Source organism: Typha latifolia, chromosome 13 (assembly GCF_019914945.1).
Source record: "Typha latifolia isolate L0001 chromosome 13, TyphaL0001v2, whole genome shotgun sequence".
In the NCBI taxonomy this organism is placed as follows: domain Eukaryota; kingdom Viridiplantae; phylum Streptophyta; class Magnoliopsida; order Poales; family Typhaceae; genus Typha; species Typha latifolia.
In genome coordinates this window covers 1,988,238-2,000,414 of record NC_133098.1, presented here as the reverse complement: position 1 = coordinate 2,000,414, position 12,177 = coordinate 1,988,238, and the positions used below count along the sequence as shown (strand labels likewise).

Here is a 12,177-nt window from a genome sequence, read left to right as displayed (position 1 = left end):
TAAAAGAAACTCCAAAACAGTTGCTTAATTCACGGAAAAAGAGAAGGACGAACAAATTAACGAATAACATTAACACCACGCTGTGAAAATATGTAGATTTGGCGAATCGAGTTCTCTTATACCAAAGTAGAGCAAGCCGACGTTGACGGGTCAAACAGGGCCGGGACCACGTACTTCCTCCCGTGGGCCCCATTCGCGTTGTAGCTCGCTCCCGTGTTCGGGTCCAACAGCAGATCCCCAGCGTACCCCGGGTAGGCCCCCTTCCCGTACACACCCGGGCACGCCGTCGCGGCCTCTAACGGCGCCTCCTTCGGCCCCTGGAAGTAGCCGTCGCCGAACGGATTCGTCACCGTTCCCGCCATCATGCTCGCGAGGTTGATCACCATGCCGTCGACCCCGACGTCGCCGTTGGGCGCCACTAGCGGCGGGCTCTGCGGGCCGTAGATGGGCTGGTCGAAGGGCCACGCGCACTGGCCCGGGCACTGGGTCGCCGAGTTGCCCACCCAGATGTAGGCCGTACCGGTCTTCCGGTTGGATCCGTGCATGCCACACCGGCTAAGGCAGAAGCCCTCAACCGACACGTCGTCCGCCGTGAAGACCAACGCGATGCCTCCTTTCTTGGGCCGGGCCGTGGATGCCAGCGTAGATATCTGGGCCTGGGTAAGGGACTTGCCCATAGAGTACTTGTCCGAGACTTGGTTGGCTAATAGGATTTGGGTCTTCACTGGGCCATTCTTCTTGGTCTTGGATAGGTAAAGCTCATCAATGGTGCTCCACCATTGGTACACCGATGGGTTCGCAGCTTTAGGAGTAGTGGAGGTGAGGGAGAGGAGGAAGTCGGAGATGATGGACTTCTGGGTGGGGGTGAAGCGGCCGTACCAGAGGATGGAGATGGGGATGTCTCCACGGAGAACTGGGCCATTGTGGTATGTAAGCAGATTAGGCTGTGGTTGAACCAAAGATGTTAGCTTTCTCGACCCCATGGACGAGTTGGCCAGGCTCAATACCACTACTACCAACAGTAGAAGGGTAGGGTTAGCGAAGTGACAAGAACCCATCTGAGAAATTGAGGGAATAGGAAAGGATTAGATCTTTGAGATAGCCAGGAAAGAGCTACAATGGTTGTGGTGGTTTGTGGTGAGCTAAAGGATGGGTATTTATAGGAAGAGGGAAGAGCTAACTAAGGTGGGGATTGTTCCTCTCAGCTTCCTCTCTATTGTTCTAGAGAGAGGGATGGAGACACTGGGGAGGCAGCTGGATTCTTTGTGTCTGTGTGAGTCTCCATTGCCTGCCGGATACTTGTAGAGAATTTATTAAAGAATGAGAGAGTTGAAGTCAAAGAGGGGTAATAGATAAGGAGGCCGGTTACGTGCATTGAGCCGCCGTTTATGGATGGGGAATTAGAGTGCATGTGATGACGAAAGTTCTTGTGAACAAGGGAAATTATTATGTACAATGGAATGAAGCTGGATTGGATTAAGATTTATTTAATAATGGAGTTTGGGATTAGTTGTTTGATAGTATTGTAAACCGTGTGGTCCAGAGGGAATGAGTGAGGATAAGAACGACGCGCCATTGTTTGAGATGCTAACAGGGGGCAGGCCACAGGAGTGGCCTTGTATTGTTTGAATAGAACTCAAGTAACAATAAAGTAAATATTGAACATTGTTTCTCAAATCATCCACTGTTGTAATTTAATGATAGCGCGTTATCGATTCATGACAAAGGTTATGGTTTTAATTCTCCCGATAAATATTAATATTTGTTATTTAATAAATAATTTATTGGAGTGTTATATTTGGATAGTAGTTTAAACTTATTAGTTTCTTAATACATTAATTAGCTCTTTGTCTAGTCTTATAGTTTTGAGGCTTGTGAGCAATTAAAAAATAAAATATTATAACTCATTCCCAACAGACACGTGGCATCCATATTGTATGCATAACTATGAAAAAAAATTTAATTAATTGGACGATTTGATCTTCTTTCGGTTGTATAGTCATGGTTCTTCACAATATTTATTGGCTACAAGATATTAAAAGAGTGTGCACATATAAAATATAAAAATTATCATTCCCTAACCATTTTAATAAACTGTATTTTATTTGTTAACAAAGAGAATAAAAAAGAATTTAAAAAGAAATAATCTAAAGAAAAGAATTCATAATAGATATTGTGACGTAAAATGTCAGAAAAGATAACTAAAATAAATGAATTGAGAACTCTATACCTTCAGTTATCTAGTTATACATATTTTTTATTTTCTTTTTAATTTACTTGTATATCCTCCAAAGTTGATATTATATTTATACATTTCAAATCCCTTATTTTTTATATAGGTATCTTTAAGACTAATTATCCATTTATATTTAAATAATTATAAAAAATAAAAAATCTCTTAGAGACGGTATGTCTATTTTCTTTCTATTCAATTATTAATAATTAATTTGAAAGATAACTAGGTGTGTATTTATGTAAATATATATATATATATATAACTAGGATTTTATAAACTATAGCCAATTATTCTACTATAATTAGTCAGCTAATGATTAACCTCTCTAAAAATATAGTTAATTTTATTATTTTAATAATTACAAGTAAGAAAATTTATTATGTCTTCCACAGTAGCCTTTGTTGACGAGAAAGAAGAGAGAATCAAATTTAATAATAATGATTATTTGATGGTCTTCCCTGAGTAGGGCCTCTCTTAAATATATGTTTTAAGAGTTATACAAACAAATAAGAGTTCTTGTATACACTTCTAACACCATCATAAGTCGAACCAAATGGGATGGATTCCTACATTAGTAATTTGGGCCATGCTTTTCAGCACTGGCCGTAGGTGGATGCAATGCCCATTTAATTTGGTCATAATTCTGGGGCTCGGTAAGACATCGATTTAGTGGAATCGAAACGTTTTAAACGTTCGGAGATAAATACCAACATTGGCCCCCACGTATCAGATAATATCAATTACCGCATGGGATGGATAACAAGCTTTAGACCCAATCATTAGGAAAACCCAACTTTTAAACAAAAGGTTTTTAGTATTAATTTCATCGAACAAATGAAAGAATTACAAACTATATTATCTACTCCTCCCAAGAGCTCATCCCTTTCCTTTATCAAACTCGTATACATACATACTACTTTCCCCTCAATTAACTTCAATCCTACACCAACGTAGAGCAAGCGGACGTCGACGGGTCAAACAGGGCAGGAACCAGATATTTCCTCCCGTGGGCCCCGTGCGCGTTGTAGCTCGCTCCCGTGTTCGGGTCCAACAGCAGATCCCCAGCGTAGCCTGGGTAGGCCCCCTTCCCGTACACACCCGGGCACGCCGTCGCGGCCTCCAACGGTGCCTCCTTCGGCCCCTGGAAGTAGCCGTTGCCGAACGGATTCGTCACAGTTCCGGCCATCATGCTTGCAAGGTTGATCACCATGCCGTCAACCCCGACGTCGCCGTTAGGGGCCACTAGCGGCGGGCCCTGCGGGCCGTAGATGGGCTGGTGGAAGGGCCACGCGCACTGGCCCGGGCACTGGGTCGCCGAGTTGCCGACCCAGATGTATGCGAACCGGCCCGACTTGGTCCGGTTCGACGCCCCGTGGGACCCGCACCGGCTCATGCAGAAGCCCTCCACCGTCACGTCGTCGGCGGTGAGAACAACGTTGACGGCGTCGCGCGGCCCCCCACGGCTCGCGAGCTTGACGAGATGCGACTCGGCGAGCGACTTGCCGAGGGAACACGACTCGTCGAGGATCTGGGCGCCGGGGGTGAGGGTAGGCAACCGAACCTTCGAGTGGCTATAGTACTTCGCGGTGGTCTTCCACCAGGTAGACACGGACGGCTCGGGCTGGGAAGTGGGAGCTGGGGACGAGAGGGAGGTGACGAAGTCGGTGAGGATGGCGCGCTGGGAGGCGGTGAACTTACCGTACCAGATGAAGTTCACGGATATGCGGCCAGTGAGCAGAGCTCCTTTGTGGTAGGTAAGGGTGAGGGTTTGGTCATCCACCGGCCCGGTGAGCGGCCTCGCAGCGGAGGAGAAATAGAGCAGGAAGGAGGAAACTACGAAGAACGTCACGAGGAAAAGAGGGGAAGCCATAGTTAGAAGAGCTTTGAGGAGCTTAGAAGAGAGCGGTGAGTGAGAAGAAGGGGAGCGGTGGGGTTTATATAATGGGAAAGTGAAGAAGGGGGAGGTAGTAGCTTATAAGTGTTAAGTGACGTGACACAAGAGACAGAGGTGAAGAGAGGGGACCCATATGGGTGGCTTTAGGGCCCGTAAAGAGTTCGTGCCTGGCCCTTTCAACGGTCACCATACAGCTGGCTCTGCCCTTTTCTTCGTTCCAGCTGTAGTATTCCGCACATCGTTTTACCAAAATGCCCTTTTCCTTTTATTGTCTAGGGGGGAGGCACACGAGTTTTTTATTTATTTTCTGGATCTCTTTTTTCACACACATCCTTCTAAAATCTCCTATTTATTTTTACATCTCTCGAAAGTCGAAACATTTAATGTTTTGCACAGATACTACTAGCTTACTAAATTTTTAACTTCGGTACAAAAAAAAAGAAGAAAGCTTCGGAGAGGGAGTAGAGTAGATATTTTCTCCGAAGGAACGGGAAAACACTTGGGAGAGAGGGAGCTCTCTCACATCGAAGGGTATATCGGGAAAGCAAGTTAAAGGAGAGGGTAAAGAGCGGGCTCGATTGTCGAGGTTCTTTAAAAAGTCAGTGAAGTGGAAATACGAACGTTGGAAGAGAGGAGGAGGGGCAAAATGGGAAGACAGCTGGAAGTTTGTAATCTTGAATGGGAGGGGGTGACTTAGCTGGGTGGCGCTGGTTTGGTTCTAGAGGAAGCCCGTGCGTGACAGCTGTTGGCATGCAAGAGGCCGCGCTCCGACGCTCTTGTACGACCTCCACCTCACGATGAACTCGTGGCGTCTCCGGATTTCTTATCCCCCAACCGGCCCCCTACTCAGCCTTGCTGTCCCAAAAGCCAAGAGGGTAAGGTTTACACGTCGGATGATATTAGGGAGCATAATAGATGCCTACCTAATTAATTTAATTAATTATATTTCAGCAGCCATCTCAATATATGAGGGAAATTTAATGAGAAGAAAATATGTAAGATATTAGCTTTTTATTTGTGTTAGTTTTCGATTATTCTAACCATTACATTACATCCCCCCCTGCAGTCTTATCTTCGTTAGTGTACGGATACATTAATAGACACAGCTAGAATCCAATGATCCTTGACGCATATATATAATATCAGCATATATATATATATATGTACTATTGCTCGTACATTGAAAAATTAAAATGGCATTAAGGTGAGGGACAAAGATGATGAGTTCCCAATGCAGCAGAGAAAGCCATGCTAGTAGACTGGTAGTTAGCTCAAAGCACTCGATAAATGACTACCTGCATCTTTCAAATAGTGGACTTTGCATGTCACCTTTTTTCTCCCTTTCTTATAAATAAAAGTTAAGGTTAATTACGCTTTATCCGTCTATGATTTAGCTTAATTGCACGAAATCACTATCTATTTTCAATTTAAAGCAATTAAGTACTTTGTGGTCTAAGCTATAGTGTAATATTTATTTATTTTTCATTACATTTTATCAATCTAAATTTCGAATTTTGATATATCTGTTGGAGAAAAAGATACAGAGGAGTGATAAAATTTTCAATATATTTAAAATAATATCGATAAGATTTTATATAAAAAAAAAACATGATAAAATATATTGAACATATGTATATTTTTATCATCTAGAATTCGATAAGAATTATTTTAGATGCATTGGCAGATTTATTTAATTATTAATAACTTTGTTTCTAAAAATTATCTTCAAATTCGATGGGTAGATTAGTTAATAATTATAAGAAAAATAATAATTTCAATTAAAATAGAATCATAAAAAGATAAAACAATACAAATAAACCTATAGATAGGTAAAATAAATTTAGACAAACAATAAGAGTTAAGATATAACTTGTTATTTTCTTTTAACTTAGATTGTCTACCGACTTTTGTAAAGTTATTAGGTATCTTTTTCTATGACCAATGAGGTTATAGAAATGATGGCTCGACAGTATGATTAGCTTCTACGAGTAACTCGACTGTGCGATTGGCTTGGAGGATTAGCTAATTAACAATGAAATGACCTGGAGCAATATCTCGATGTCATTTAGTTCGGAGTAATAATTGGACGATATACACATACAACTTAAAGCTTAGATTAGGCAATCAAGTATATGATAATATTTAAGTGCTTATGTATTTTGTGAGAGTTAAACTCTTTGTCTCACTCGTATCTAATTTATAAGCTCTTAAATTATCAACAAAATAAAATTAAAAAAAACCTCGTTGCCGACTAGACCTCCATCCTCCTACTGTTATACCTTATACTACTACTACTAATAATAATAATAATAAAAGAAGATTAGGTGGAAAAGAAGACTTCGCTCTCTCTCCATCTCTAAGACTCTTTCATGGCATCTTTGTTGTCTAGTGACAGTGGAGCAGGTTGTAGCTTCAAAAGCTATCACCTTTGAGGACGTGAGTGGTCTGACTAAAGACTTCGGCGTGTCTCTCGGGTGTCTACTTGCCATTCCCACGAGGAGCATTCATGGCTAATTATACAACTTAATTAGGCCCTCTAAACTATTACCATGCATGCACGAGTGACCTTTGATTGATATCTTAACCATTGACTTTAAGAGTTAATTAGATACTTACATCCCGAGTGATGATGATAGATTTTTTGCAAGATTCTCGGTTATATATTTTTATGCCCATATGTCTCCTCTTAGGATTCATGTTGGAAATCATTAACCTCGAATCATGGAAAGTTGTGTCATTGGTGTTAACTTAGGAGGATGGCAATATCTACTAGTCTACGACTATGGAGAGGGAGGAATCCAACAGCATGCATCATAAAGCAAAATTTGTCCTTTGATTGGACCACATGGACGCTGTCATATTCACATATCTTCTTCTTGATGATGGAATCTATGGATCCAATTGGAAGAAATGGCAAAATTAAGATATATTATAGATTTCCATGATAGCAAACCTCAATGACATCTATAACTACAAATATCATGTAGTACCATTTTAAGTGTTTTTATCATTTTTTTTTAATTTAGAGAAAATGGTGATGTAACATAGTACAGATGGTACTTAATTTGTAATTAAAAAGATAGTGAAGTATAACTTAGCTTCTCACATGGTTTTCCTTTATTTTAACTTATTTTTATGTACTTAAATTTCATATGGTCCAGTTATAACTATTAGTTAGTTATTAATGATAATAATAAAAAATTATCATCTCTGTGAAAATATATTTTGAGGATGCTATGAATAGTTTAGTAATTTAGTAACTTACTTACATAATTTGGATGTTATTTATGTAACAATTGTGAAATATATATATATATATATATATATATATATATATATATATAACCTAAGAGATCAAATCCACTGCAACCTATCAATAATTAATTTTGAAATAATAAGCATATAAAGATAATTCTAAATATAAATAATTTTATATAAACTTCTTCCATGTAGAATTCAAATAGACTATAAAGACTATCCATGAAATTGCCAGAGAAATAATAATTAGTAAGCGTATTCAAACGCACTATTCACCATTAAAAAATATCATTAATTGGATACTGTTTACCAAAACTAATTTTGCTGGAAGAACTATTCTTATAAGGCTTGTTAATAAAAAAAATCTCTAATTCTCCTTGAACCACTTTGAAAGTGGTTTGAACCACATCCTAAAAACATGGTTAAGATTGCTTTCTTCCCGATTAGAAATACATCTTGAAATCTTGTCCTTTTCTCTTTGATTTCCTTGGTAAAAACTTGTTCTATATTTATATAATGATTCTAGACATTCATACAATTTTTATATTTTAGAAAATATTGTCAATTATATAAATTTATAAATTGTAACTTTGGTGTAGACCATAGGATTGCTAGGTTCAAATGCTAAGTTTGAAACCTACCAAGCAACAACTTTAAAGCATTTTGTTTTTCCAATTGTCGATAAAAGGCTCTACTGTATATTTAATTATAATAAAATATGTATTGACTATAAAAAAAATATATGTACTTAATTTTCAACAGCACAATTTTGTGAATTAGAAAAAATAGTTGTAATTACATTGTAAAAGCTACCGAGTTGAAATCATAGCAAATCATAAAAGTATAAGTGATAATTTACACTCCCATTTATTCCACTCTTCCTTGTTATATAGGGCATACAAAAGATAACATTAAAAGGCCCCTCAGCATTGCTCTTTAGAACATTTAGAATGATCTAGAACTGGCATATGGACATTAAGATGACCCCAAAACTAAGGGCGCAGCCGTAGGATCGGTGAATGGAGATGCAATGCATGGGCCATGGCATTAGAGTAAGAGTGACTCAATATATTATGTCTTTGAAACAGTAGTAGAGTCCTACTCCGACACCAAACCAATGCGTATGGAGGACCTTTCCAGCTCATAAGAAACTTCCTCACCTGCATGGATGCGATCCAACACCTGCCCATTAATGAAATCCGCGTCCATCCTTTGACTTCGACTCCAATCTATCCACGTAGTAAGAAGACAGCTGCTTCCTTAATGTCACTTTCCAAACTAAAATACTACATGGAAGCTCACAGGAAACTTGGTTCCCCTCATCCTTCGATCCCCTTTATATATATATATATATATATATATATATATATATATATATATATATATATCCTTCTTCCACACCATAACCCACAACAACTTCTCTACATCTCCTTCTCGCCTCCCTCCATTTTCTCCAAAATGGCTTCTTCCAAATTGCTACTAGTAGTACTTGTCATGAGCTTAGCCCCACTCTCCATGGGGTCGCGAAAGCTAACATCCTTGGTTCAACCACAGCCGAACCTGCTTACATACCACAATGGCCCAGTCCTCCAAGGAGACATCCTCATCTCCATCCTCTGGTACGGCCACTTCACCCCCACCCAGAAGTCCATCATCTCCGACTTCCTCCTCTCCCTCACCTCCACCACTCCTAAAGTTGCGAACCCATCGGTGTATCAATGGTGGAGCACCATTGACGAGCTTTACTTATCTAGGACCAAGAAGAATGGACCAGTGAAGACCCAAATCTTATTGGCCAACCAAGTCTCGGACGACAAGTACTCTCTGGGCAAGTCCCTTACCCAGGCCCAGATATCTACGCTGGCATCCACGGCCCGGCCCAAGAAAGGAGGCATCGCGTTGGTCTTCACGGCAGACGACGTGTCGGTGGAGGGCTTCTGCCTTAGCCGGTGTGGCCTGCACGGATCCGACCGGAAGGCCGGTACGGCGTACATCTGGGTGGGCAACTCGGCGACCCAGTGCCCGGGCCAGTGCGCGTGGCCCTTCCACCAGCCCATCTACGGCCCGCAGAGCCCGCCGCTAGTGGCGCCTAACGGCGACGTCGGGGTCGACGGCATGGTGATCAACCTCGCGAGTATGATGGCGGGAACCGTGACGAATCCTTTCGGCGACGGCTACTTCCAGGGGCCGAAGGAGGCGCCGTTAGAGGCCGCGACGGCGTGCCCGGGTGTGTACGGGAAGGGGGCCTACCCGGGGTACGCTGGGGATCTGCTGTTGGACCCGAACACGGGAGCGAGCTACAACGCGAATGGGGCCCACGGGAGGAAGTACGTGGTCCCGGCCCTGTTTGACCCGTCAACGTCGGCTTGCTCCACCTTGGTGTGAGATTGGGCGAAATGGGTTCTTTTTTTGGGTGTGGATATTTATATCGGTTATTAGTGACACTGTAATTCATTTATTCGTTAATTCATACTTCTTAGCAATAAACATTGATTGGTCGATTATAATATAATTCTCTTTTGCGTTAACGGTTCGATAGTGTTGCCAAATTCATAAGTTGGTCTTTTGATTAATTTGTCTCACTAAAGTTCGTAATCCTTTAGGCAAATGTAAGATAGTGGGTCCTAAAGACCAAAAATGGAAGAAGAAAATGCAATTACGTACCCTTAAATGATTAATCGAACTGTTTTATCCCCCATACCACATCAAAGTTAATGAGAAAACTCTAGATTTTAACCTTGGGGTAGTGGACTTTACAATTCATAATTATCTTGTATCTTTGGATTAAGGAGAACTCATTGGGATGTAAGCTGCTGATTCTAATTGTTTTATCTCTCTCTCTCTCTCTCTCTATATATATATATATATTTTGGTCGTTAATTCATTTGGTGATGATGTATTTTCTACCCCATTTTTCTTTTTAATGTCAGCTTTTGTTTAAAAAAAGAAAAAAAAGAAAAGAAAAGAGAGAAAAACTTCTAGATGATGTATGATCCTACTCTTATGATACTGACATAGACTTTACACTAATAAAGAAGGAGATTAGCTTGAAAAGAACACTTAGCTTTGCCTATCTCTCAAAGACTCTTTTATGTCATCTTGTTATCTAGTGACAATGGAGCAGGGTTTAGTTTCAAAAGCTGTATTCGCCGTGTCTCTTGGATGTCTTCGTCGACCTTTTATTCTCACAAGGAGCATTCATTTATAAATTAAGGGCTCTAACTACTGACATGCATGCACGAATGACCCTTGATTAAGGTGTTAAGAATTGACCTAGGGAAAGTTTAATAGTTAAACTATATATTTAGATCCCGAGTGATGATAAAAATTTGAAAGATTCTCTGTTATTTTATGTTCATATGTCTCCTCTCAGGATTCATGTTGAAAATTATTAACCACCAATCATGCAAAGTTGTGTCATTGGTGTTAACTTAGGAAGATGGCATATCTACTGTCTAGTAGTATTGTATAGTAGGTAGGCATCCAAGAGCATGCATTCATATATCTTCATCTTGCTGATGGAATCTATGAATCCAGTTAGAAAGAAATAAGAGGTTTTGATCAAACTAGCCCCTGTAGCCCAACACCATATTTATTGTAGGTGTATACTACATTTTAAAACTTAAATACGACGCTATATGTTTTTAGAAATTGCTCATCTAGTGAGCGACTTCTAAATATATGTCCCAAATCTAGTCAACTACTAATATTTAAAATTTCAAATTCTCTGAAATAATTATCAAGTATGCGTGAAATTTTTTTATATAATTTAATAATAAGTCATTGATGCAGTCGCCGACTTATATTTGTAAGTCGGTGAACTGAAAAATAATTTATATAGAAATTCTTTCCTAAGACTAGGCAAATTTTTTAGAGAATTTAAAATTTTCTTATGACCCGTTGACCCAGGCAATAACTTATATCTGGAAATCACTTTCAAACGCATGCATATAGTATTAGTATTATATTAAGTTATAAAATGAACTGGGCGTGTTAAAAAGAAACAGTGAAAACAAGATATGCAAGGAAAAAAGAGAGGTTAAGGGCCTTTTCCTCTTCTCCATTTTTTATGCTAAGGTTTCCATTCCTTATCTCCCAAGTGTCATCGATAGTGCCACTTTTCTGTCTCCCCCTCTCTTAATCAGTATCCTCTCTCCTAGTCTCTGCCTCATCTTCTCCTCTTCCTTGACGTGCCATAGCCCTCTCACTAGCTAATGATGTGAGTCATTGAGGAAGGCAAGGCCTCTACGCCCTCCTTTGGTACTCATCAGCCCATGGCTAGTGTGGCTAGATAGGTTTAAGGCTATGCTTGGTCCTCCTTGGCTCCCAGTCGGCTTCAGCTATGCAAAGCTTTGTTCAATATTTAGGGTCGCTATGGTGGGTGACTTGAGGGACTTAGAGTTTTTTGTTAGTCGTTTCTCTCCTTGTCATGTTTAGATGTGAGAGGCTCTTCGGGTTCTAGCATGACATATTTTGTGATGACATTATTGACTCTTCCATGCAACCACCTTTGCTTGTTATTTTTGTTTCTTTTTCTTATTAGATTGATATTTGCGGTGGTCGAGTGTAGGCTTTCTCTTACTTGTGTCTTGTGTCTTTTGTTAATCTTTTGTATGCTCTTGAGGTTTGATCCTTGTTCTATTAATGTCGGGACAACATGTGTAGCTAAGTTTAGAGCTTGTTCTATAGCTATTGCCCATTTTCTTCATTTTTTTTTGTATATCCCGCTGTATTATGTATCTGTGTAAGGAGATAAATAACGTTCGTCCATGGATTCTTTTTCTAAAAT

The 12,177-nt window shown here is 40.0% G+C and overlaps 3 protein-coding genes across 3 annotated transcripts; 1 reads left to right on the top strand and 2 right to left on the bottom strand.

Moving 5' to 3' along the window:
* Nucleotides 1–1,456, bottom strand: LOC140799717 (protein PHOSPHATE-INDUCED 1-like). Its single transcript, XM_073154158.1, has one exon. It carries the CDS (start codon nucleotides 1,056–1,058, stop codon nucleotides 117–119), a length of 942 nt encoding a protein of 313 aa, XP_073010259.1. The 5' UTR covers nucleotides 1,059–1,456; the 3' UTR covers nucleotides 1–116.
* A 1,574-nt stretch (nucleotides 1,457–3,030) lies between these two features.
* LOC140799716 (protein PHOSPHATE-INDUCED 1 homolog) lies at nucleotides 3,031–4,687 on the bottom strand. Its single transcript, XM_073154157.1, has one exon. The coding sequence runs from the start codon at nucleotides 4,104–4,106 to the stop codon at nucleotides 3,177–3,179; it is 930 nt and encodes a 309-aa protein (XP_073010258.1). The 5' UTR covers nucleotides 4,107–4,687; the 3' UTR covers nucleotides 3,031–3,176.
* A 4,071-nt stretch (nucleotides 4,688–8,758) lies between these two features.
* On the top strand, nucleotides 8,759–9,916 carry LOC140799715 (protein PHOSPHATE-INDUCED 1-like). Its single transcript, XM_073154156.1, has one exon. It carries the CDS (start codon nucleotides 8,847–8,849, stop codon nucleotides 9,771–9,773), a length of 927 nt encoding a protein of 308 aa, XP_073010257.1. The 5' UTR covers nucleotides 8,759–8,846; the 3' UTR covers nucleotides 9,774–9,916.
* Nucleotides 9,917–12,177: the final 2,261 nt, after the last annotated feature.